This window comes from Camelus ferus, chromosome 13 (genome assembly GCF_009834535.1).
Source record: "Camelus ferus isolate YT-003-E chromosome 13, BCGSAC_Cfer_1.0, whole genome shotgun sequence".
NCBI classification, from domain to species: domain Eukaryota; kingdom Metazoa; phylum Chordata; class Mammalia; order Artiodactyla; family Camelidae; genus Camelus; species Camelus ferus.
Genome location: NC_045708.1, coordinates 36037448 through 36063176, shown reverse-complemented (window position 1 = coordinate 36063176; position 25729 = coordinate 36037448). Strand labels below are relative to the sequence as shown.

The window sequence follows — 25729 nt, the reverse complement described above, 5'->3', positions numbered from 1 at the left end:
AGCTAGTAATTTCCATGTATTTCTCACGGTTATTGGCGCTGTGAGGATTACCAAGGAGAACTTTTTACTTATTAGAAAGACATTCCATGTGGAGGGCCTAGCTTGGTGCCTGGCTATAGAAGATGCTCACTAGATGAAGACCTTTACAGTAATTCTTTTCATTGAGTTGGGCTGGAAAATAGCCATGCTTATTGCCAGAATGCTAATAATGTCTTTAAGGATCTCAGCTCAGAGGGATTTTATCCCCTAGTAGACCACTTTAGAAACTAGGACAGACCCACTACAAGACTAGCAGAAACTTTGTAGGCAGAAAAGAATGAAAGGATTGAAAAGTACTGAGAAGGGTTTACAACCAGGAGGTCAGTGGACAGGCCGCCCAGGGTAGACAGTCTCTGGTGCCTTCATGAAAATCAAACTCTGTCCCTGCCCTCAAGCAGCAACCTGTCTAGTCAGAAGGACAATGCAATGAGTCTCAGAGCAATGGTAGTGGAAGGTATCAAAGAAAGACATTTAAAACTATACATTGAATCAAGCACAAAATTTTTTGTTTGTTTGTTTGTTTGTTTTTTGCCACATTCACTCACCAGTGCTGGCAAAAGGGAAAAGGAACTAATACAGTAGCAATTGTCACCATTTAGAAGACTGTCTCATTTATTTTTGTCATCATTTTTATTGTCCGTTTCCTCCTTGAGGCCAGGGAATTTCATCTGCTTTGTTAACTTCTTCATCCCCAGCGTCTAGAATCATCTTGGGTACATAGTAAGTCCCCAATAAATATTTGTTGGCTGATGGACTAGACCAGCCCAGTCTAGGCCACTGCACAGGAGAAGAAGTAAAACTGGGCCCCAGTCAGGAGAGAAGCTGAAAGAGCCCCAGGGTTCACATAGTCAGTGGGGCCCACGGTGGTGGGGGTGACAGCTGGGAGGAGGGGACAAGGTTGCAGAGATGGGAGGGGTGGCCAGATCCTGGAGGGCTTGACTGCCAGGCCAAGCACCCCCACTTGTGTCCTGAGGCCTAGAGAGACACTGAAGGATTTCCAGCTGGAGCGAGCTGTCTCCGACTCCTCTCCAAGACCTCTTTCTTTCCAAAAGAGGTTTCCGAGCTCCTTTTGTGCTGTAGCTTTATTTGACTAGGCCAGTCTTACCTGGGAGTTCTTGAGCCAGTAGAAGTCTTTCAGCGAGTGAAAGGGGCTCAGTCATCTGCTCCTCCCTTCCCCAAATCTAACTCAAACCCACATTCTTCCTGAAACCAAACCCAAGGTCCAGCTAAATTAGGCAAATATTTTAAAATTGCAACTCAAGAAGGATATTTTAGTAATTGTGTGATGAAGACGTCAGATCTTTGTCATCTTATTTCACTCTGAAGGACAGCAGGCAGGGAAGTCACTTTGAGGGATTTTAATAATGAGTCTGATTCTTGCTGTGTGTAAAGTTGGTGACAACTGGATGCCAGTTTCAGAGGACAGAGCAAGCTTTGGATTTGTGCAGCTGCGCTACCTGCCAGGTGTCAGGATCTTTTTTTTTTTTAATCTTAACAAAACTCTATATTCCCTGACAGATATTTCTTAACCATTTACTATGTTCCAGACACTGGCCTATATGCTGATGCTGGGGATTCAGTATTCACAAGAAGCCACGTCCTCGTCCTCCAGGACCTTTAGTCTACTAGAGAAGATTTAACACATGGCCATAAGATCGCTGCAACATACACAACAGCTCTCTTATCTACTACACGTGATTGACATACCTCTTCTCATTTAGCTCTCACAGCCACTCATTAAGGTTCACACTTTTATCTCTATTTTATTAGACAAGGAAACCAACTGTTGCAAAGTCAGTAAGTGACAAAGTCAGGATTTGAACTGAGCTCTGAACCCAAACCCAGGCTCATTCCACATGGCTTATCTTAGAGGAGAGCTAGTGCATGTGTGTGGGGTGGGGCTGGGAGAAGGGCAGCCATGCAGTGTGTCAGGAGTTCTTAGAACAAATGGAAACTGGCTAGGGATGGGACTGGGGAAATGTAAAGGGACAGAGTTGTTGGTCTGCTATGGAGATGGGCAGATCAACAAGTGCCAGGGGGCCTTCTGTGTGGCCAGTTTCCACCGTGGCAGGTTTCCTGACCCTTCTCACTAGTTATACCTCCCATTTCTGACTCTCTTCTCTGACCCACCACTTCCATCACTTTTGATCCCTGGGAGAAGCCCCAGTGACAATTCTGCTTCTCTCACCAGTGTCACCCCAGCACACATCTCCCATATACTTCACAGCAGGCAGGTTTAGTTGCAGGCTTCAGCTGTTCCTTCCAGTGATAGGAGAGAATTGTGCCACTTGCAAACGGAAATGCTTTTCTTACCTGGTGTTTGCAGGAGTAATTCTGCAGCTGAAATTGCCTTGCCCTTGTTGGCCCAGAGTTTCTTCACAGTCACTCACTCCCTCATCCATTCATTCAGCAAGCATTTACTGAGGCCAACCCTGTATCAAGGCTGTGTTGGCCTCTGTGGACACACAAGCGGATTTAGATTTTGTCACTCCATCCAGGAGCTAACCCTGCAGTGAGGAGATAGACATGACTCTAAGTTAGGGTGCGGGGTATATGTGGTGGAGGAGAAGGTGAGGGAAGGAGACTGCCACTGGGGCCTCCTCCAGAGCCAAGAGTACAGGAGAACCAGAGTGGCCTTTATACAGGACATGACCGTGAGCTGGTTCACTGGCTGATGCGAGTGGGAATGTGGATGGAGAGGGCCAGTGAGGAAGGAGAATCCCAGGCAGGTAAACTGTATGTACAAAGGCATAGAATTCCTGGGGTATCATAACACTTTGAGGACTTTGGAATTCAAGAGTGAAAGGGGGCAAGGCAGGAGACGAATCTGGAGAGGTAAGCAGGGGTGCGGTCATGGAGGGCTTTGGATACCAGGTGTGGTCATTGCTGTGTTCATCAAAATCTCCATATGATTCCCCTTCTTCCAGGTCAGATAGCTTGACTGTATTCCCAGCCTCTCCTGCAGTTAGAGTGGCTCCAGAAGTACTCCAATATGCCATCCTCACTCTCTTCTCCTGTCTGCTGACTAGATGCAGAGAAGTCCAGGGACAATGGGGATGGGGAAGCCACAAGATGAAAGAAGCTTGGGTCTACAAATTTCCACTTGGAGGAGAGTGTCCTACCTATCAGGAACACCCATTAGGACTTTGTGTGAATGAGAAGTAAGCTTCTCTGTTTTAAGCTGCTGGGTCGGGAAGGTTATCTGTTATAGTAGCTAGCAGATGCCCTTACTTGGTGGTCCTAAAACTTCAGCATGCACCAAAATCAATAGCAGAGGTTGTTAAAACACAGATTTCTGGGCCCCACCCTGAATTTCTAATTGAGTAGATCCTGAGGTGGAGCCTAAAAACTTGTGTTTTTTAACAAGTAGCCAGATGATGATGCTGCTTGTACAGGGACCACACTTTAAGAATCACTATCTTGATGACTGGATAAAGAAGTTGTGGTATATTTATACAATGGAATATTACTCAGCCATAAAAAAGAATAAAATAATGCCATTTATAGCAACATGGATAGACCTAGAGATTGTCATTCTAAGTGAAGTAAGCCAGAAAGAGAAAGAAAATATAATATCACTCATATGTGGAATCTAAAAAAAAAAAAAGAAAAAAAAAGGATGTTATGAATTCATCTACAAAACAGAAACAGACTTGCAGATGTAGTAAACAATCTTATGGCTCCCAGGGAGAGGGGGTGGGAAGGGATAAATTTGGGAGTTTGAGATTTGCAAATGTTAGCCACTATACATAAAAATAGATTAAAAAAACAAGTTTCTTTTGTATAGCACAGGGAACTATATTCAAAACCTTATAATAACCTTTAATGAAAAAGAATATGAAAACAAATATATGTATGTATATGCATGACTGGGACACTGTGCTGTACACCAGAAACTGACACATTATAACTGACTGTACTTCAGTTTAAAAAATAAATAAAAAGAATCAACAATTAAAAAAAAAAAAGAATCATTGTCTTAACTCTTATACCAGGTTCAAGGGTTTCATCCCATCAAAGAGAATAAACTTGGGTCTTCTGAGGGTAAAGGCACAGCCGCATAGGAAGGGATCTTGGTTAGATGCTGCTGCTGTTGCTGCTGCTGATGAAAGCAATGACAATGATGACCAGGACCAACATTCGCCTGTGTTCTAAGTCATTAAATCCTCCCGACAATATAAGGTAAGTATTCTTAAATTTCCACCCTTGAAGGGCAAAGGCTCTTGCTGCAAAAGTGCCTTAGATGTCCCCTCCCTCAGGCTCTGTAAGAGGAGGAGGACGATATCCCTGGGAGAGGTAGTGAGACTTAGTACAAGCTTTGGAGTCAGACAGACTGGACTAGAATCTCAACTTCCTCACCAGAAAGCTGTAGATGCTGGAAGAGTCACATGACTCCTCTGCATCTCAGATTTCTCAGCTGTAAAGTGGGGAAAACACTATGTACTTCAAAGGGGGTTACAAGGGTGATAGAGTGTGTATTAAATCTCCTGGCTCCTTGTCTGGACTCAGGAAAGAGCATCGTCATCATTATTATTGTCTCTGCTCTGAGCTCCCAGACCCCATGTCTAGTCCTGACCTGGCCATATTAGTATGTGCAAGCCTATTCCTTTCCCCTGAACTGCCTCAGTTTCCCTTGAGCAGCCCTAGGCAACTGTCTAAAGGTGGAGGAGGAGCTGTATCCCCACCACCCTGCCCAACCCGTGCTGACCTAGAACTCCAACCTGGCTCTCTTAGGTCGCTGACCTGATCCAGATGGCAGACTCCCTTTGTAATTCTTCTTGGAGCTGTCCTGACCTTACGGCCATTTCATTAGGTTTATATTTAATGAGCACAGAAATGAGGCCAGCAAGCCTTAGCAAAAGGAGAAGGTGGGGTGAGGGTTAATGGCCAAGCCAGAAGGTGGGGGAAGGCAAAGCAGGCCCCAACCTTGTGGCCTTAACAGGAAAGAATTCCAAATTCCAGATTCTTTCCTGTCAGCAGGTCATTTCTCAACCTACCTTCTCAAATGCCAGGGACTTAGCTGGAAGCTTGGCTAGAAACCCCCAGGGATTGCTAGAAAATGCCTTTTAACTTGCACCATAGCAAAACAGCGCTTGCTGATTTTAACTATGTTTAACTTCTTTAGATGCAAACCATTTCCAGCTTTCCCTTTTGCTCGGTCTGTGTCTTTAACAATCTGATTAAAATGTCCTATAAGCTCTGGCAATGACACCTCTGAAGATCCCTGGCTAATCTCACTTGAACTTGAAAACAATGGTACAAGGTAAGCAGGTCAGAAATGGTTATTCTGAGGGAGAGGTACTTGGTAGAGTCTGCATAGTGGTGAGCCTGGCAGAACAGGGATCCAATCCTCAGGCCTTAATATTACTCCACACTCTTTATTTGGAAAGTTGACAAGACGAAGGAAGTCAGTGACCTTAGAATAACATCTGCAATCCTCATGGGTGTCTGCAAAAGCCTGCATGATCTGGCTAGTTCTCAATGTCTGCTAGCATCTCTGTCCATTCCCTCACCGTTCTTCTGCCCCTCTGGCCATCTGTTGTTGCCTAGAACTTATTAAGCTCTTACTTACCTCTAGGCCTTTGTACTTGTGTTCTTTGCCTGGCTCTTTTCCGATGACTCCTTCTCATTCTCAGGTCTCATTTTAAAGTCCTTTCTTCAGGAAGAAGATGGCTATCCTTCCTAGGTACAACCCCTCTGCCATTTTCTTCCATAGTACCTTCCTTCCCAGCCTTTATCACAATCCATCATTATTTAATTTATTGAATGAATAGATGGATGAATGACTTAGTACCTAAGTTATTCAATTCAATTAATTTGAATATTCATTTATTTAGCAATTACTTATTGAGCAACTACTAAGGGCCATTCTTTCAGGAGCTGAGGTTACAACAGTGAACAAAGACACAAACCTCTGTATGATGGGGAAAATTTCTGGGGGAGAGAAGAAAAACAAATGGAGCTAACAGGCACTCCAACGGTTTTGGCTTGGCAGAGTAGCACTGCCGTTTGCTAGAATGGGGAAGAGAGCAGGCTGAGTGGACAGGGAAGTAAAAAGGAATTGTTTTTTTGTTATGCTTAGTTTGAGATGTCCTTTAGACAGCTGGGTGGAGACGTCAACTTGGCAATAATATATATGTCTCCAGAGTCAAGGGGGAGATCTGGACTGGAAATACATTTGGGAGTCATCTGAACATTAATTATATTAAAAACCATGACCCTGGATGAGTGACTCTGAGGAGTGAATGTCATTAGAGAAAAGGTGCAAGAACTCAGCCTCCAATATTTAGAGGTCGAAGAGATGAGGAAGGAACTGAGAGATGGCCAGAAAGGTAGAAAGATGGGGAGGAGGAATTAGGAGGTTTGAAAGAAAGAGGAGAAAGCAGGAAAATGTCACCCAGGAGAAAGAAGAGCAAAATGAACTAGACAAACACAGTGTGACCTTCAGGCAGGACCCGTGTGAGGCTGGTGATCACTAATTTAAAGGGACCTTGGTCAGCATTAATAAGTGTTTTACTCTTGCCTGTACTTGGGGGTAAAAGTGCCAGCACCGAGTAGATGGAGAGCTTTGGATGAGCCAAAAGAGTGCAGTGAAATGAGAGAGGGGTTAAAAAAAAAACGATGTTTACAAGGGTGGGAGTGTATGTTTGACCATGGAACTAAATAGGAAGTGAAGCGAGGACATAGTGGGTGGGGGGAAGGGACAGGTAAAAATAGTTGAAAGTCCCACTGGTTTGACGGGTTATTCTGAGTCAGATACTAAAGGGAGTGGGATAGGAAGGAGACATTGACAAGAGGATGCTTGAACTTTAAATTCAGGTATTAAGGCCTAAGGTGTGAGTAGGGAGGGAGTAATGAGGTGGAAATAGAAGCAGAAGTTGAGGAATTCAGAAGCCAGGATACTGGAAGGATCATCTCTGTGTACACTGAAATCATTAAAAATTACGCAAGATTAGTTTTGGAGAGTCTTAGTATGGTTTGGGGGAGTACTTACAGGAGATAAGGTGTGTGCCTGGCACACAGTGGGTTCTCAATCAATGCAGTTTGATCATTTATTTGCTTAATATTTGCTCAGGGTGCTGGAGCTTCTCCCTCAGTTGCTTCCAAAACAGAGCTCCATGGAGGCTTGTAGCCTCGTATTTCGGTGGGGTCGTGGGTGGGGGTGGGGGTGGGGTGGGGAGATACCCCTGGGGCATGAGCCTGGCCTCAAGGGGACGTGCGGGTCCCTGTTGCTGAGGCTGCCCCATTGTCCACGTCCAGGCCCTTCTGCTGGCTTCGGGCTGGACTCCCAGCGGAGCCGCATGTCTTCAGCTCAGCGGCGGCAGCAGCAGATGGTGAGAAGTGGGTGGGCTGGGGGTATCTGCAACTGATCCCACAGTTGCCGGATTAATGAGGCCTCATGCCCGCCTTCTTTTCTGCAGTGTGCCAGCCGACAGTAGCTTCCTTTGCTGGGGTGGGTTTGTTTGTAGGAATTTTTTTGGCAGTGAAAGCTTAGCACCTGATTGAAAACTTCCTCTCCCCCTCATTTTCCCCCCTCCCCCAGCTCCTAGACTGGTTCTAATGAATTCTGGGGCCTCAAGCCTACTCCTGGGGTTCTTCCTGATATCAGACTCCTGGGGTTCTTCCTGGTATCAGACTGATGAAGCTGAGATCAGGTAGTTCTGCGCCTGCCCTTACAAATGGGGAAACTGAGGCCTAGAGAATTTAATCATTCATTCTGTTGCCAGAGGCTCAGGACTCTGCACATATTTCATGCCCTTCTGGTGTCTAGTTACATCCCCATGTTGGCATAAACTCCACAAGTAAAAACTTGGGTTGTTCATATTTGAAGTTCAGACATACATAAGCGTATCTGATGGACCTTGAGGTCACGGGGAAAGAGAGCATTGGAAACCAGATTACAATGAGGAAAGGAGGTCTGGAGAGAAAGCATCACTGTGAGTGTGGAGGGAGTCTGGCACAGAGGAGCAAGACAGCAAACAGGCCTGAAGATAAGGAGCACTGGTTGTGGGCATGGTGTAAAACTCTTCTTAGCCCACTCTGACCTGGCCTCCTGGTAAATGCAAAATCTTCCTACTTCAATAAGACACTAGGGGTCCAAGCAGCTCTGTAGTCAGGCTGTTCCTTCCCCAGCAAAGTGGGATGAGAGAAGGGAAGGCGCATCCCTGATGTTGAGCAGGAGTGAGAGAGTAAGCCAGAGAGAGGTAACCCTGGAGATCTGGAGGTGAGCAAAGGTGGTGAGATATTCCAGTCAATGGGGAGGCAGTAATTGAGGCCCCAAAGGGCATCAGAAGTCAAAGATATGTCAGTGCCACCAGATGGGTAACCCAAAAGGAGCCTTAGCTGCCTGGCGGACTGATGCAGGCAGCAGAACAGCAATGCAAATGTGGAGGTGAACGGGGAAGGAACTCACAGCAGTGGGGACGGCAGGCATTTGGAGGGGCGTTGGCCATCTGGGGTGGGCCCGAAGTTCAATATAGGCCTCATCAACGTGGTCAACCTGGGGCACAGGCAATGGCCAAGTGGGATAGAGTAATAATCAAACTTAAACCAGCGAGACAAAGTTGTCTAATCTTTTTCGCATAGTGGTATATGTACAAAAATATTCATTTGTCCCAGTAGAGTAGAGGGACAGACTGTTTGGGGCCAGAGGTGAATGGCTTGGGGGTTGTAACAGTCCAGGGCCCTACTTTGCTGTTCAGAGGGTCAAGGAAATAAAACAAGGACATCAGGAAGCATGTGTTTACTTGCTGGGAAGCTCTGCAGTAAGGAGTGTATTCTTTCCAAGTAATAAAACATATTGAGGAGAGAATCCAGGGTTCCTGGAGCAGCTTACAGTCACCACTGGGGACACAGATACCTCATGTGTTTCTAATCTGCCATCCATAGCTTTTGACTGTTGCCTTCATAGTTGCAATAAGGCATTTGCAGCTCCAGACATCACATCAGCATTCCAAGTGGGAAGAAGGAAGACTGGGAGGAAGGCAATGGCAAAGGGAAAGCAGTGTGTCATCTGTGTTTATTCTTTTTAAAAGGGACATCTTGAAAGCTTCACCAGGGTCTTGTTTCATCTCATTCGCCAGAGCTGTGTGATGTGGCCACCTCTAACTCTGAGGAAAACTAAAGGATGTTTTTTGTACGAGGCATTTTGTTGCAGTAATAAAATCAGGGTTCTGTTAGAAAGGAGGGAGAAAATTAATATGGGTATGCCAGTGACAAATACTGCATATATTCAGGGAGCAGTTATAGTTCTGAGGTGGGAAGAGAAGAGGGATGAAGCTTGCTAAGCCATCAGAGCCTAGATGATGCAGGGCCTTGGAAGCCATGATCAGGTGTCTGGACCTTATTGCCTGGGTGTTAGGACTGGGTGATGGGATTTAGGCAGGGAAGTGATTTGGTCAGATTAGTGTTTTAGGCAGATCATTCTGGCTGAGGGATGGAAAAGAGTGTTGACTGTGAGAAGGGGAGCTTTTTCCTATGAGGTCAGTGCCAGAATCCATGTACATACATAAAAGGTATCCAGTTAATAGTCTCTGAATGAGATGAAAAGACTTAACCTAGGATATCAGCCATGAGTTAGGGGAGGAGGGGATGAATTTGAGAAAGTTTCAGAAGGCAAAACTGACAGGGTTTGGTAAATAATTGGATGGTTAAGGGAAGGGGGTTGGAGTTTAGAAATACTCCTGGGTTCCCCCATTAACGGGGATATGGCATACAATGGAAAAATCAGATCTGGAGTATACAGTTGATACTTGAACAACACGGGTTTAAACTGTGTAGGTCCACTTGTACATGGATTTTTTTCAGTAGTAAAGATCACAGTCCTTCACAATCTGTGGTTGGATGAATCCACAGATGTGGAGGGTTGACTTTAAGTTATGCACAGATCTCTGACTACCAGAAGAGTTGGTGTCTCTAACTCCCACGTCATTCAAGGGTCAACTGAATAATTTGTTCTAAATCTCACAGGAAGTTGGTGGCCAGGCTGGGAACTGAACCCAGCACTCCTGGGCCAGTGTTCTTCCCGTTACTCTACTTTGTTCTCTAGCCTCTATCTTGTGGAGGCAGGAAAAGCAGTCCACTGACGTCATTGGAGCCTTTAGATCTCAGCTCAAATGCCACAGTATCAGGGCATTCCTTGTCCTCAGCTGGGCAAGTGTCTTTGTTACTCACTGTCAGAGCAGCTTGCACTTTACCTTAACAGCACTCACCCCCAGCTGTATGCAGATACCTCTTTTGTCCCTTCATTGTATCTTCAGTGCCATATAGTATGTGGTCAATAAATATTTGCTGAATCAATGAAAAATATAGGGGAAAATTAGAGTCTGGGAATAAGCAGGAGCAAGACCATCAGAGACCATCTAGTCCAACACCTTCCTTAAATCTGTGGGAAATTGAGGCCCAGAGAGGTGCAGTGACTTGCCCAATGTCACACAGTAAGTCAGGGGAAGAGCTGAGGATTTGATTCCTGACACTGGCTCACTTGCATGGTTCCCGGTGTGATGCACCTGACCTGGTCCCAATGCCTACCTGTCCAAGTATGTTTCATCCTTCAAGATAAAACTTATTCCTAAACATCTCTAGGATGCCTTTCTTATTACACCTCAATTTCACTCCCTCCTGCCAAAGTCAGAATTGACTGCTCTTTTATCTGTGCTCTCCAGACACCCTTTAGCTTTGATTTGTCCTGCAATGCTCGGCTTACATTTGAGCTCTTCCAAAGCAAACACTGTCTTATTCCTTTGTACAAACGTGATGGGTGAAGTGTGCTGTGATACAGGAAAGCAGGAGGATGTGGGATTGTCCAGGAATCCCTAAACCAGCCTGAGGGTCAGAGAAAGTTCTCAGGAGGCAGTGAATCATGAGCAGAACAAGCTGGAATAGCCACATGGGTGGTACATGTGTGTGCTTTGAGTGAAATGGGGCCTGGTGGTGGAGGGAAGAGCATTTTAAGGAGAGGAATCCAAATATTTGTGGAATGAGATCATGAGCTAGTCGCATGGGGTGGAAAAGGCCCCTTTTCTCTGCTGGATTCAAATGAGGAGGTTGAACTGACTCCCAAGGACTTTCCATAGCTAATGAAGCAGGCAAGGCTAAGGCCGACTGTGTGCCAAGTTGGGGAAGGGCTGCCCTTGACAAGTGGTCTGATTGGATCCGTTTCCCGTCTTGGGTGAGACAGAACTTATGACTTTTGTGCCTACAGCCGAGGGGAGCCGGGCTTGGAGCTATCAGTCTTTTCCCAGGTATTTGCTTATGAGTGAAGGGGCCTCATTTCTCTGTTCAAAAGTCTCCAGTACCTTGTTTTTCTAAAGAAGTCTCAGCCTGAGTGTTCAACGCTTTTTCTCTTATTCCTCTACCACCCGCCCACCACTGCCTCCCTAAGCCCCTCAGCAGCTGCCTGCAGCCCTTCTGCAGCCCCAGGAAGGCCCGGCCCAGCTCCACTCGCCCAGCCACCGCCCCCTCTGCTGCCCGGGCTGTTTGAGCTGCCAGCCCTGCCCAGCACCCTCCTCTGAGCAGCTCCCCCAAGCCACTCTTCACCGACAGGCCATGTTGTGTAGCACCTGATGCCAGCCCTGGTTTCAGCTATCTGGACCAGGCTGGGCAGTGAGAAGGAGAATTAATAGTACCAAGCAGACTGTAAATACTAACTAACCAAGACCAACCTGGACCCTCTCTCTGGAATACGAACTGTGTATTTTGGGACAATTGGACCGCTGCTAAAGAGCATCATGGAAGAGTCACAGGGAAGAGGTGGAATGGCCAAGTCACTGTAGCGGCTGGGCCCCGAGGAGGGACCAATGCTGTTTCTAGTCGCTGAGGGGCCGTCAGAGCCTCTGCTGGTGTGTGGCTGGAGTTACTGTTGTATTTTAAAAGCAGCTTTGTTTCCACAGGGCCAATGAGATTTCCTAGGGCTTATCCCCACATGCATCTCTCTTTCGTACCCCCTTTACTTGAGGATTTCTCTGTTCTTCACATCTAGTCACCCACCAAACCCACTTCCCCTGCCAGATGGCTTGGCCCAAGCTCTTTTCCTATGGGGAAATTTCTGGCTACAGTTTAATTCCCACTACTCTTCACTGAGTGCCAGAGGCTTGACACAGTTTCCCTCTAATCCTTCCTTCTCTGATCAGGAATCTCAGACACATTAAGCAATTTGCCTGGGGGTTCAAACTCAGAATTTTCTTTCACCAGAGCTGTCCTCTTACCACCCGTCTCTTTCCTTTTCCGGGTCCCAGAGTACTCCTTTCACTCCCCAAAGATTTTCAAAATTTCCTGCAATTCTTATTCCAGCACAGAAGCTACTTGGCATGGCTAAATAACTCTTTCATATGTCTTGTCTTTGTAACAGAATTCCAAATATCCATTCCTGTTGGTTTTTGTTTGTTTGTTTCCTGTCATAACCTGCTACACAGCATTATGCACAAAATAGGTGGAAGAAAAAATTAGCTTAATATGTTTACTCTTTGTGTTCGCCTAGCTCAGTGCCTGGCATATGGCAGATGTTCAGGTAAGGACTGTAGTGTAGACAAGGCTTGGGTTGGTTCTCCCTCCACCCCTCCCACGTTCCAGTACCTCACAGGGAGGTGGGTGGTCACCTGATGGTGGTGTCACATTGAAAGGCTGTCAGTATGGTTTAGTGGAAAGTCATTGGATTGGAGCCTGGGTATAAATTACAGTTCTGCTACATGCTGTACAACCTTGGGGAAGGTACTTAACTTCTCTGAGCCTCTTTTGTCAGATGTAAAATGAGGATTACGTGCCTCCCAGGATTGTTCTGAGGATTCAGGGGCAATACAAGTAGTGAAGGGGCTCTCAATACAGTAAGGCTGGTTCACACAATGCCTTCCTTTTGTAGGGAGACTCACAGAGCCAGCTCCAAGGGCAGCTAAGTTGGCTTGTAAACATTCTTACCTTTTGGTCCTATTCTTGATTCCTTTCTACCTCGATGATTTTTGGTGGTTTAAATAGATCTGTTGACAAGTGATTTTATTTTTCAGCACTGCTGAGTGACAGTATTTTAAAACTATCACTTTTAGTTTTTCTTTGTCAATTTGCTTGTAAACCATATTATTGGATCTATTTTTCCATTAAAGATATGGGGAGAAAGTTAGCTCCAGGCACAGTGCATTAATGTTATTCCCCTTGTTCCTTACATGACAGGACTCACCTCCACCTTTAATTGAAATGAAGCTCTAATTATGACAGAATTGCCTCATAGCCAGGGTAGTATAACTGGGGGCTTTGGGTCAGATAGTCCTGGGTTTGAATTCTGTCTTCACCACCTACATATTGGCAGAAATACCAAATCTCTCTGAATCTCTTTTTGCTCAATGTAAAGGGGAGATGTTACTCCTCATTGAGTTGGCAGAAGGACCAAATGCTAAATGTATAGTGCCTGGCATATTGAAGACATAATAAACACTAGTGTTCTTTCTGGAAAACGTTTTCTTAAACCTCAAGGACTTGGCTGGAAACTGTTTAAAATAATTACATGGCATCCTGGAGTGGCATGTAAATCCACTTTGCATTCGAACCACTAGTAGATCAAGCTGGACTTGCATAGGGAAGCCTTCTGGTAATTAACCCTGGGGTTGGGTGATTTTAAACCAGTTTTCATTCTGCTGCAGAAACAAAAAAGATGAGACTGGAGAAATGCTATTCCTTTAACTGAAGGAACACTTTTATGTTCTCAGGTCTATTTTAATCTTAAGTGCCGATTATGCATCATTCTCTCCTGTTAACACACTTCTGTAAGTGATCTGCACAGAGAGAAATATGATTCTTATATAAATACTGTACCATGAGAAATTATCTTATTACCTAATATGCCAAAAAGCTAATAAGATAAAGGAACAGTACGAGTCATTTTTGGACAATATTAAAACTTGATTTTAGCTCATGGAAATAAAATGTAATTTCCTTTTATTATGCTCTTTTCCAGGTAGAACAAAGGCAGTGAAGGGTGTAAGGATATTATACAGCTGTGTTCCATGAATTCTTTCTAAGGCCGTGGAATGGATCCAGGCAGGATGGCCTCAAATTAAGATTTTAATGACTCTTCCATTTGGAAAACACATTCCTGCTGTTAATGCTGTCTTGTCAGGCATGATTTGCATTTGCAGGTGAAGTAGAAAACCCCATTTCTTCTTCAGTTGTCCAAATGTTTGCTTCTATATGTTTGCATGTGTCTGTCTGTTAAGGAACAAAGTCCTAGGGCCAACAGAAATTCAGGTCAAAACAATTTCAAGAACTGGGAGTTTCCTGAATCATCTATGGTAAAAGGCAATTAAGTGCCGAATTCTGACAAGGTTAAAGTAGCCAGACCCAAACACTGACTGAGGCGGGGCCCCACAAGACTCTGTGAGTTTTGCATATACTTTTATATATTATTCTTTGGGGTTTAAATGTTTTATTTATGAGTGAACAACTAATGACCTATCTTGATGAAAGAAATTTGAACAGGATCCAAGTTGATAAAAACTTCTGGCTGTAACCATCGTTTGGTTAGTATCGGATCTTCAATAATAGATAGAGGTAGTCCTGATGCTGGCAGGTGATGATGTGGGATGGTTACACACCCAGTACGTGTTCTTTGCACTCTTCTCTTCCTACCTCTTAGACAGAAATAACACTAAGTAAATGCCTTCAGCCTTCTCGGGTGTGCAGTTTTTCATCCCAGCAAAACATAATGTACCTAGGAACTAAAAGAAATTTAATAATCTTTGCGATCTTGTGATTTGTTAGACCTTTCCCACAAACACCTGCAGAAACTATACAATGTTTGCCTGGAGATTTAAGGTAACAGGCTTATACTTGCAGCAAGATGAATTTTTTATTAGCTGTTAGGCAGACACGTTGTGCGAATGCTGGAAAGTGTTGGCAAGAGAGTGTACGTAGAATCTCCTTTTATGGATATTTTAAAGACCTATTTAAACACCTACAGCTATTTGTAAAACTTTCAGGATAGATCTGTTTCAGAGGCTGGGGAATAAACTGTATGAGCTGATAAGAGCCCATCAACTTCCAATATTCCAAAATAATATATCCATTTGTCTAAAGTGCACTAAAACGACACCTTTAAGGATTGGTAATAACTATCATAGGTTTGGCAGCAACATTTTTAGACCCTATACACATGTTTGCAAAGCGCTGTTATTCCTGGGGGCAGCGATTAGTTTGAATGCCCATTTTTCTTCAGAAAAGGAACATAGGGGCTTGTCCTTAAGATAAAACTAAAAGAAGAATCTTTAAGTATGTGAAGTTCGGGCTGACTTAGAGTTTTAATATTTAACTTGGTTAATTAAATCCCATTGTTTGTCCTGAATTTAATTATCCCAACTATTGAGGTAATTTAATATAATAATAAAAAAAGAAGCTAATAAGAAATGGTAGCGAATCTGACTACTCCTTCTTCTGCATCAGTGGGGGCATGTTTTTTTCAAGTGTCAGTTTGTGGATGGTGATGTGATGTTTTATGGAGTATTATGAATTTTCAATTAGTGAGAAAATGAAAAAGATAGACAGTAGATCATCAATGAGTGATCATAACAGGAAATCACTAAAAAGCTCGGCTGTAAAGTTCAGGGCATATTTTAATATGACTTCATGATACCTTAGGCAGTCTTTTCCCCCTAGGCTGAGCGTAACTCATGTTCTTTATACACAGCATGAAAAAGTCCTTGTTTAGGATTTCTATTCAGAGGTAAGAAAGTCAGATATTTGCCACTTCTAAGCAAAAATGAGTTTAAATAAAGAGGTGACCTTTCCTGTCTAGCTGTCACATCCAATACAGATGATCTGTTTCCTTAATATTGTTCAAGCTCTGCCATCTCAATGCTGAGGTGCTGTACAGTTGAATCAGACTTGGATTGAAATCCCAGCTGGAAATTTGCTAGCTGTTTCAAGTTACTTAAGTCTCACCGAGCCTTGGTCTTGTCATCTGTGCAATGAGGCTAGTGCTATGTGCTTTTTCCAGATCGCTGCAGGACCAAGGGGGAGGTAGAGGGCACCACGCAGCCTGTCTGACACATAACAGACACTCTGCAAATAGTTACTCCCTTTCTTCTGCACAAGTCACAAGTATGCTTATAAATGAGTAACAGACATTAATGTATCATAATGCCAAACACAGTGCCAAATGTGCTGGCTCATTATCAACCAGGGCAGTGCTCCTTACACTTTAAGTGCCAATGATTCACCTGGGGAGCTGGTTAAATATAGATTTGCATTCAGCCCGAGATTCTGCATTTTAATAAGCTCCCAGATGATGCTTATACTGCCGGCTGGGGACCACACTTTTAGTAGTGTGGAACTAGGGCAATGACTTGAATACTGGGTTGACTTTGAGAGATTGGGCTAGGTTGCAAAACAGAATTTTAGTCTGCCTTTGTTTTTGTTTGTTTAAAGTGGTAAAACATTGGGGAAATCTGAAGATGCTACAGAAAAAAAAAAGTTTGAATGAACACATTTAAAAATCTGGGAAGCTCAAATCCATTCTACACACTTTCATTTATTGTCTGGACAGATAAAGTACAAATAATTCAAACACAACAAGATTATGAAAAAAAAACATTTACAATGCTTTCCCTCAGAAATCATCTAAACTAGCAAGATTAACATGAAGTCATCCGTTATAACTAAAGTATACAACTGCCTGGTCCTAAGATTTTTTTTCCTTTTTTTTTCCCCCAAGAGTGAACACATTATAGAGAAGAGATTTTGGCATGCCTTTCCCACTAATGCTTAGCAAATGCATCAAAACTTTGCCAGCAAAGTGCGTTCATTCATAGCAGGTGATGTAAAAAGATTTCCCTGAATGTTGAACGAGTGTTCTCTGAACTGAAATCTGTTTTTTTTTTTTAACTGAAAAGAGGAAAAAAAAACAGAAAAAAAATTTAAAGGAGGAGTCTATGATGTAGCCTTGGTTTTCGTTACCTGTCTACCACTACGACTACTACTACAAAGTTTGCCTCTTCAGTGTGAAAACAACAGTTCTGTCTACATGCACTTAGTGGGTTCAGCATGGGAAAAAACGCACAAAATAAGCACAAGTTATAAATAACCATAACGTTTTATTACCATTAAGACTAAACTGGTATTGAAAAGATTGTATATAACAAGACAAGAAAAGCAATAGCAAATTTAACTATCAACTAGATTATGCATAGCGAGTAACTGTTTCTATTACCCAGGGAAGAGCATGAACCCTTGTATTTTTTTGTTTCGTTTTTGTTTTAAATATATAACCGTACAAAGCACAAACATACTAAAATGATCAGTGCACTGGACGTGGGAGAATGCTCCCTCAGTCATTTTGTTCCCTTAGCTCTGTTTTGTTTTCCCCAATCTGAATTACATTAAAATAAAGACCCAGTTGTTTTTATTTTTCTACTGTGCAGTAAGAAAAAATATTCACAACAAACATGACAATATATCAAACAATAGTTCTACACAAGTTACCTTGATACCTCTTTAACTGTCACTTAAATATCATAAGAAAACATTTTTAAGACATATACAAACAAAACTAGCCAAGTGTTACAACTTATAATAAATTAACCCAAAGGAAAAATAACTTTATATATATATATTTATATTGTATATACACATACACACACAACAGAATGACACAATAATATGCTTCTTCCCATAGTTTAAGTAAACAAATAAGTAGTCTAGCCAATCTAGCTATATTTGATCTCGGCCATAGGCATCATCACATCGGCGATTAAATAAATAAGTGTTTCAAGCAACATAAACAGTGTTTCAAATGTACCAACACAGCCCAATTCTATCAGCATGGGCTACAAAGTGAATTTGAAAATTCCTTAATGAATTTAAAGCAAATGTATCTTTTGTTTTCCTCTCCTAAACACATTACATTTAACTATGATACTAAGATATGTAAATAATTTCGTAGCACCTACTGCTCAAACTAAGGAAGTTTTAGATCAAAAGGAAAATTAATCTTTTTAATTTTTGTTCTGCTGACATCCCATACTGATGACTTAAAGAAAAACTGTCTTTCAACTCATCTCCTTGCTTTTGGGTTTTGACTGTGGGGAACTGTGGTACCCTGGGTAGAACGAACACTCCTTTCCCCTAGTAATTAATAATTTTTTAATTATTATTACATGCTATGAAAAGATATGAAGATCATCTGTTTATAGCCCATCCTTCAAAAAACAGTCTACGAATCCAGTTTAAAACACACATCTTGATCTCTAAAAAGTTACCAGTGCAGTATGAACGCGACAAAGTTGTCAATTTCCCCTAAATTAGCCAGTCAAAATATTTTTTTCTCAAATCCAGATTCTCTTGTAAAAATTCTTTATATTTTATAAAAATAGATTTTTCTTGAAACCCATTTTCAGCAAAGAGACCACCTCTTTGGCAACAATGTTAATGTTATTAAATTGTTAATGTCATCAGGTATCCCCCTTGCCCCCATCCCCTAACAGAAGACTGTTTTAGTTCACATGATATAAAAGAAAAAAGGAAAAATAAAAAAATTTGCAAAAGTTTTTTTAAGTTTTGCAATTTTTATTATTCCTCTTTAATTTGTGTGGGTTTTTTTTTTTTAACCAATCTGATTGGATCAACATTTTGACAAAAAAGAAATATCTTTTTTTTTTTCTTTCTTTGAATCCCGTTACTTTGTAAAAATTGTTTTATTTTTATTATTTTTTTTTTGTTTTTTGTTTTTCTTCTTCAAATGAGCGAATGGTCATCTTAAAAAGACCCACCTTCAAGGAAGGTAGTAAAGTTAGCTGGCTGGGTAAAAATCCCTGCACGTCGCTATCTATGTATATTATAGTCAACAACGACAGCTATGAAAGAACATTCAATGCATCAAAGGTATTTTTTTTGTGTTTTTTTTTTTCTTTTTTTCTAAGCATTATAAAATCCTTTCCTGGTACACCTCAGGATAATCCAATGTTTTAATACTTAGGCAACACTGGCTTATAAAGTCCATGGTTGAATATAAGCCTTGAAAAGTTTGTTTCTCTCTCTTTTGTGTGTGTGCGTGTGTATGTGTGTGTGTGCGCGCATGTGTTTTGTTCGTATATATTTATATATATATTTTAATAAGTAAGGATGGGAAATTCAGGACTTGTGGGCTTTGTTGGTTTTAAAGGAAACTTGTAACACTCGGTCTCCCAGGCGGTACCCGTTGAGGCTGGCGATGGCCATGGCGGCCTCGTCATAATTGGTCATGGTGACAAAGCCGAATCCCTTGCACTTGTTGGTGTTGAAGTCACGGATGACTTTGACGTTGTTCACCGCCCCGAAGGGGCCGAAGAGCTGCCAGAGGACACTCTCGTCTGAATCCGGGGACAGGTTGTAGACAAAGATGCACCAGCCTGTTCCTGTGTGGCCAGGGATGTTCATTCCCACAAGGCTTGTCATCCCGTCAATGGTGATTGGAGAGAACCTGGGGGGACAAGCAGAAGGGGGGACTGGTCCAGACATCAGTCTGACCACGGATAACACACAGATGCACAGACACAGACACGGGGCAGAGGGCTGAGTGAGTGTTTGCAGGCGAGTCTTCAGGGTTTAAAAACCAAAATGTAAAAACTAATGTCTGGCATTTCTTCTGATGGGAATGGCTAGCCTGGCTAAGGCACACATATGCCAAGAGAAAGGCCTAGGTCAACTCCTAAGAACCACGAAGGACTCCCAGAGCAAGGCTTTGTCATACTCTCATGACATATGTTCACAGGGTATCCACCCTGAGCCTTACCTCCCTCCCCACAATACAGGATGAGCTCTTCAGGGAAGGGGCCCTACTTCATTCATCCTTTTGCTCTACTTAATTATTCAGTGGAGCCCATATGAGAATCTCACAGACATGACACATAGAAAACACTCAATAACTGTTTATTGATGCAATAGGTGAATAACACTGGTGGATCTCAATGGGAAATCTTATTTATTTTTTTAAAGTAGATTAGGGGATGGCCCCAAAGTGCTTACATCTACCATCTTTGCAGTCCCTTGATTATGGGGGGTCAAAGATCTCTTGATATTATGGAGGATGGAAATACATGAGAATGAATAGACATGTCTTGTTATTAATTAGATGGGTGGCTTATGTTTCTTTTAGCTTTCATTCAGAAGAGTTTCCCCAAAACCCCTGAGCAATGATAATAACGATGTATCATTCCTTGATGCTATATTATCTGGAATTCATTTCTAAGTGTCACAGGAGTGAGATTTCAAGTGGTTTGTGCATTTATGTATCTTGAATCACTCACTGTACATTGGAGAAGCAGAATAATGTTATTTGCCCTATTACAACTACTTTTGCATTAGGCTTCAAAATCTCTTTTTTCATGTAATCTTGAAAAGAAAAACAACACTTCTGATGCTATTCACCGTCTGATAAAATATGTGTGTGATTCACGATGGATGCATCAGATGAAACAATTAGGTTACCAGTGCCTACAGCAGAAAAAAAAGTTTGTTAACATTTTACTTTACACCAAACTTATACAGGGATTTTGACCCTATATGCTGACTAGTACCTTGCTTTTCATTTGGTTGGTTGGTTGTTTTTCTGAAGAGGGGCATAGGAGGAGGGGCAGCAAAACGGGGGGAGAGAACAGATAAAGTGCCATCTAGGGTTGTTTTGAAAATAAGTACATATTCTTAGAGATTTGAAAGTCCTATGAAAGAATAGTTCTGTATCTACCAGAATTTAGATAATCAGCTGGCTGCTGAAGGTAGGGTGAACATAACAACAGGCAGTATTTTTGGTATTATTCACCAAGTCAATCTTCCCTCTTATTTGTTTTTAAATAAGAGGGAAGGACAACCCAAAAAACATCATGGCATGAATTCTAGAAGGGCAAATCCATGTCTACTTGTTATTTGCATCATTTCTGAAGACTGTCTTCCCAACCTTCTCTCCTCTGAGTCAACTGACCGCTTTCAGTTTATAGGCAGAGAACAGCGAGGTATTTATTACAAGGCCAAAGTCGGGGCTAGCAAAGAGGTTTCAAGTAGCGCCTCAACTCTAGTTGGTAATGCTACCTGGAGCACTTTGGTAGGAAGGACCCTGGATCCAAATCTGGGTTTAATGGGAAAAGAGAGTGCTCTTATCAACCAGTGATGTTCACTAAGGCGGGGAACTAGAGGAGATGGCAGCGAGCGAGCTGCAGTGGTGTCTTCCCGGCCTCATCTAGGTAGAAGCATCACTCTTTTCATGACATTTGGTGCCACCTCACTAAAGTTAGACAGGAGCAAAGGTATGGGACAGAGCTGGAAAAACATAACATGTGTGGGAACAGGGAAGCAGTATGCTAGACACTTGGCGCTCACTCACAGTCCCTCATGGGTGCTGGGATTGAGATCTGAGAGGCTGGCACCCTAAGAGGGAAGTCTGAGATCCAGTTATTTCCTCCACCGTGTGCCCGTTTCCAGAGTGGAGCACTTACCATGCACGGCCAAGGGGTAAAAAAACTGCCTCATACAGGGAGTGACTATTCAAGACCATACCTCTTTCCCTTGACTGCAAGATGGGGAATTAAAATGTGCAGTACTACTGAGCAGGGAGATGAAGATGCTGTGTCCCTAGCAGTGCAGGGGGGTTTATCAAAAGCACATGTGGGAAGCTCACAGACACATGACATAATGCACCCAACTTCCTGAGATTCAGCTTTCAGACTAGGTCTGGAACACCCTGTGACTATGCCCTTGTTCAGAGAGCCCCTCAAATCTTGACTCTATTTGAACCCTCAACCCCACAAAAAGTTTTTAAATAAAAGAAACAGCAAGTTTAGAACATACATACATACATATATAACCAAAGGAGGATTGATAATAACTGCTAAAACCTGTAACAAAAGAAAGCCCTGGCTGAGGTGCACACAGATACACTTCGCCCTCAGGCTGTGCCCTGAAGTGCACACGGAGGTGGGGGTAGGATTCATAAGGTCATCCACTCATTTATTCATGCTGTGGCCAGAGCTGGTAGTCCAAAATCTAATTTTCCCACTGACAATCATAAGATTGTCAACTATGATTAGCAAAATGTTCTAATTTTGCCATGCTGGAATCTGCCCTCTTAACTGAATCTTGGCATGGCTAATGCAAAACAGTTGCTTTGCAAGTTTGCAAAATCAGCTGGCAAAGAGTCGCAGCCTTCCCTCTTAGGGGAGACATTCAGAGGACCAGATTATCAAGGGCTTGGTAGCTGTGGCACCTGAACCATAGGAGAAGCCCACCTGCAAATAAAAGAAAAAGTGAAACACACAAACACACTTTGTGTGCCCTAAAAGAAACAAAACCAACTGAGGTCTGAAATTAAAATTAAGAATTTGACATGCTGGTGGAAGAAAAAGGAAGAATTAAAAAAAAAAAGTAAAGTTAGTGAATTAAAAAAAAAAATTCTAGCCCCAGTCTGTGCCAACACGGACATCTGGCAATCTGTGGAGTTTTAATTACCTCTTTACGCCATAGGCCATATTAAGCAAATTGTCCAGCCTGCAAAGAGAAGGAGGGTCTCTGGGTTAATGCCTCACAGATGGCAAGATCGCTCAATGGAACTATTAATAAGAATGCTCCATTTTCAAAGAAGAAAAGCTCAACAACTTTCCCCAATGCTTAGGAGACTAACCCCTGGTAGATACCCCCTTTCCTGCCTCTGACTAAAGTAATTCGTGTTCAGGTCGATGCTAAAGTTTAAAGCAAGTGTCTAATGAACTTTCCGTTCTTTCAAGGTCTGAATTAATCTCATTCCCCCACCTCTCAGAACATCTGTGTGGATTTTATTTTAGGTTTTGTGTGAATTTTTTAAAAAAAAGATTTTCTTTTAAACTTCTTAAGTTGTTCACCTTTTATTATAATTAAATTGATGGATAAAGGTCTCTGTTCCAGATTAACAATACACACGCACACACAGTGCATATCAGAATGGGTCTTTTCTCTCAGCCTAGCTACATCATCTAAATCTTTTTACCACACCCTTTTTTTTGAGAGGTGGGGGGCAGAGTTTGAGAGTTAAGATCTTTAAAAATTAGCTTACTATTTACAAGCTGAAAGCACATCCCAGCAAACTGCCATTTTGTTATAATCTCCCTCACATTCAGTATTTTACTTGGGGACAAGCTAGTCACACCGTGGGGCAGTAGTAACCATAGTTTCCACCATTAAAAGCCTGCTGGAAAGGCTTTTTACGTAAATACTGCATGTGCTCTCACACAAAATAAAAATTAGATGACTTGGACTCTTCGTGAAATCATTAACCATTTCAAATTCATGGGGCATGGGAGGACACTCCAGAGGCTTGATTTTTCTCCTCACTGGAGCCCGCTGGAACGAGCTGCTATATTCCTGTGTGATATTTGAAAAGGAGAAAGACCTTTTCATTAAAGGGAAGTTGGGGCATGGGTGGAATAGAATAGTTATTTAGAATTATTATGGGTAGGTCAAGAATATTCTTATCTCTTGCACAATAGAGGTAGGTCAAGGTCGGACTGTCTTCATGGAGAAAAACCTGCCTTTCAGAAACGTCGCAGGGGAAGGGGAATGCCCCATTGCACCAGGAGCTTCCTGGGGGCTGGGCACCCAAAGGAAACACTAATAAGGCTTGGGCAAGTCTTCCTCCTTGTCTTCCCAGAGTCTGCTGACTTAATGTCAGAACAAAGTTAACACAGAAGAGAGGATCTCCTCTAACCCCGCAAAAGAACAGAGTCACCAGCAGAAGAAAGAGGACAGGCTATACCACTCCCTCTGGCAAGGACCTGCCTCCTAGGGCTACTGTTTTCTTTGACTTTATTACAAGCCACTGTCTTAAGCTTAAGTCTAAGCTGATGAATGTGGTCACTTCTCTGTGATCAATTCTTGTTGAAACTGAACCTTCTTATTTGGTTGAACGCAGAAATTTTGTTTTAACCAGAGAATCTGAAGTTTAACCACAGTCACAGTGGTAAGTTGAAAGGGGGCTTAGAAGACTATCTGGTCCAATCATCACATTTTACAGCAGTGGAAACTGAGGTTCGGGGGAGTTTCACCCAGTGATTCCTGGGGGCGGAGGTTCGTCTCCTGCCCCATCCTTCAGGGCCGTGGGCCAGCTCTGTACTGATGCAGTAGGGCTCTTCCCCTGTGCACGCCTACCTGAACCTCTGAGCCTGGTGGTGGAGTGGGCCGGGGTAGCGCCGGTTGGGGGACTGGTAAAGCTGGGACAGCAGGGCCTGGCTGGACTTCTGGCTGGGGTTGTTGGCAAACTTCACAGTAATCGGTTCCGTAGCACCGCTGGGCTTCTGGCCATTCAGCCCTTTGATGGCTTCTTCTGCCTCGATCCTCTTATCAAACCGGATGAATCCCACCCCTCTGGACACTCCTGGGGAAAGAGAAAGAGCCTTCATAAAGAGTGAACAAACCGAAGTGGTAAACATTCCCAGGAAAAGATGGGCTAGGCCCTGTGGACTCTGTGGGGAGTCAGCCCACCTGTGGGGCCAGGGCTGAGCCTGGCTTCCCGAATCTCTCTCATCCATCAAAATGCATCTGCCTGCATTTCTGCCATCATGGCTCTGGACGGGTGACTCCCACCCCCAGAACACAGGTATCGCTCACATCTGCCCCTTCTAGCCCTCCGTCACCACCCCCCTGCTCAGTCCTCAGTCCTAAAGACCTCCCTTTGTTGCTGTAAGTGATCACTGCTGTCTGGTTTCTAGTTCACCAATGTGTCCTCCACTCTTGGTAACTAAGTAACCTATTTGAAAAGCAAACTCTGAACATTGTTACACCCTTAAAAGCATCTTTTATAACTTTTTTGTACATTTTCAATTTTTCATCTTGTGGATGATACCTGTTCCTCATTGCTCTCCACTCTAAATACAGAATAACTAATGAACAAAACCCACAAAAACTCCTTCTGTGGCTCCATGTTGCATACAGATTAAGTCCAGACTTCTTGGCATGGCATTTAATGCCCCTGATGATCTGGCCCTAAATCCCCTGTTGAACCTCATGCCATCCATGCTGAACTGCCAGAGTCCTTCAATAAGTTGTGTTTTTCCTTGACTCCATGCCTTCAGATATGTCCCATCCATGTATTCTATAGGAGACATCCTATCCACCTAGAATGCTCTATTCTTCCTTCTTGCCTGAGAACTGCAAGTCATCCTCCAAAACTCTGTTCAAACATCACCTCCTCGATGAAGCCTTCCTTCCCAGCAGTGCCCACCAGGCATAGCTTGCCTCCTCCTGAGCTCTCGTGGTGCCTTGGATGGCCCTAGCAGGTACTCATCACGTTGGAGTCTTATAAGGGTGGGACTGTGCCTCCTTCATCCCTGGTCCCTGGTGTCCCTCTGCACAGCATCCAGGACAGAGCTGCCTTCAGTGAGGGTTTGTTGCAATAGTCAAATGATAAACATGTCCAAACTGCTCTCAGGGGATGTGTAAATTGGGATTACATTTGGAGTAGAGTGAAAACATTCTGCCATCAAAAATGAAATGTAGGTGCCTTTCTTACTGAGAGGTGGTGGCTGCCTTTCTTTATTACGGCCAAATTACGGCAGAACCAGATCCTGGGTTATTCCTGCACTGCTAGTAATGAACTGGACAGAAGTCAGGTCCCCCACTTCCAGCCTCTGTTTCCCCATGTGTGAAGCAAGGCAGTTGAAGGTTCCCTCTAACTCCATAAGGCTACCGTTGGAGCCAGAGCTATACACACAAAGTA

The 25729-nt window shown here is 43.1% G+C and overlaps 1 protein-coding gene across 6 annotated transcripts in view; it reads right to left on the bottom strand.

Annotated features, from left to right (window-relative positions):
- Positions 1-17091: 17091 nt before the first annotated feature.
- ELAVL4 (ELAV like RNA binding protein 4) overlaps positions 17092-25729 on the bottom strand; it is a 90369-nt gene continuing 81731 nt past the window's right edge. For 4 of the 6 annotated variants that reach the window (XM_032494240.1, XM_032494239.1, XM_006180227.3 and 1 more), the window contains exons 5-7: positions 24163-24388; positions 22492-22530; positions 18637-19516 (exon numbers count right to left, since the gene is read on the bottom strand). In XM_032494240.1, the coding sequence (XP_032350131.1) occupies positions 19147-19516; positions 22492-22530; positions 24163-24388 (635 nt within the window). In that variant the 3' untranslated portion in view covers positions 18637-19146. Of the gene's footprint in view, positions 19517-22491; positions 22531-24162; positions 24389-25729 lie in introns of all 6 variants that reach the window. The other 2 variants (XM_006180229.3, XM_006180226.3) reach the window with 2 other exon arrangements.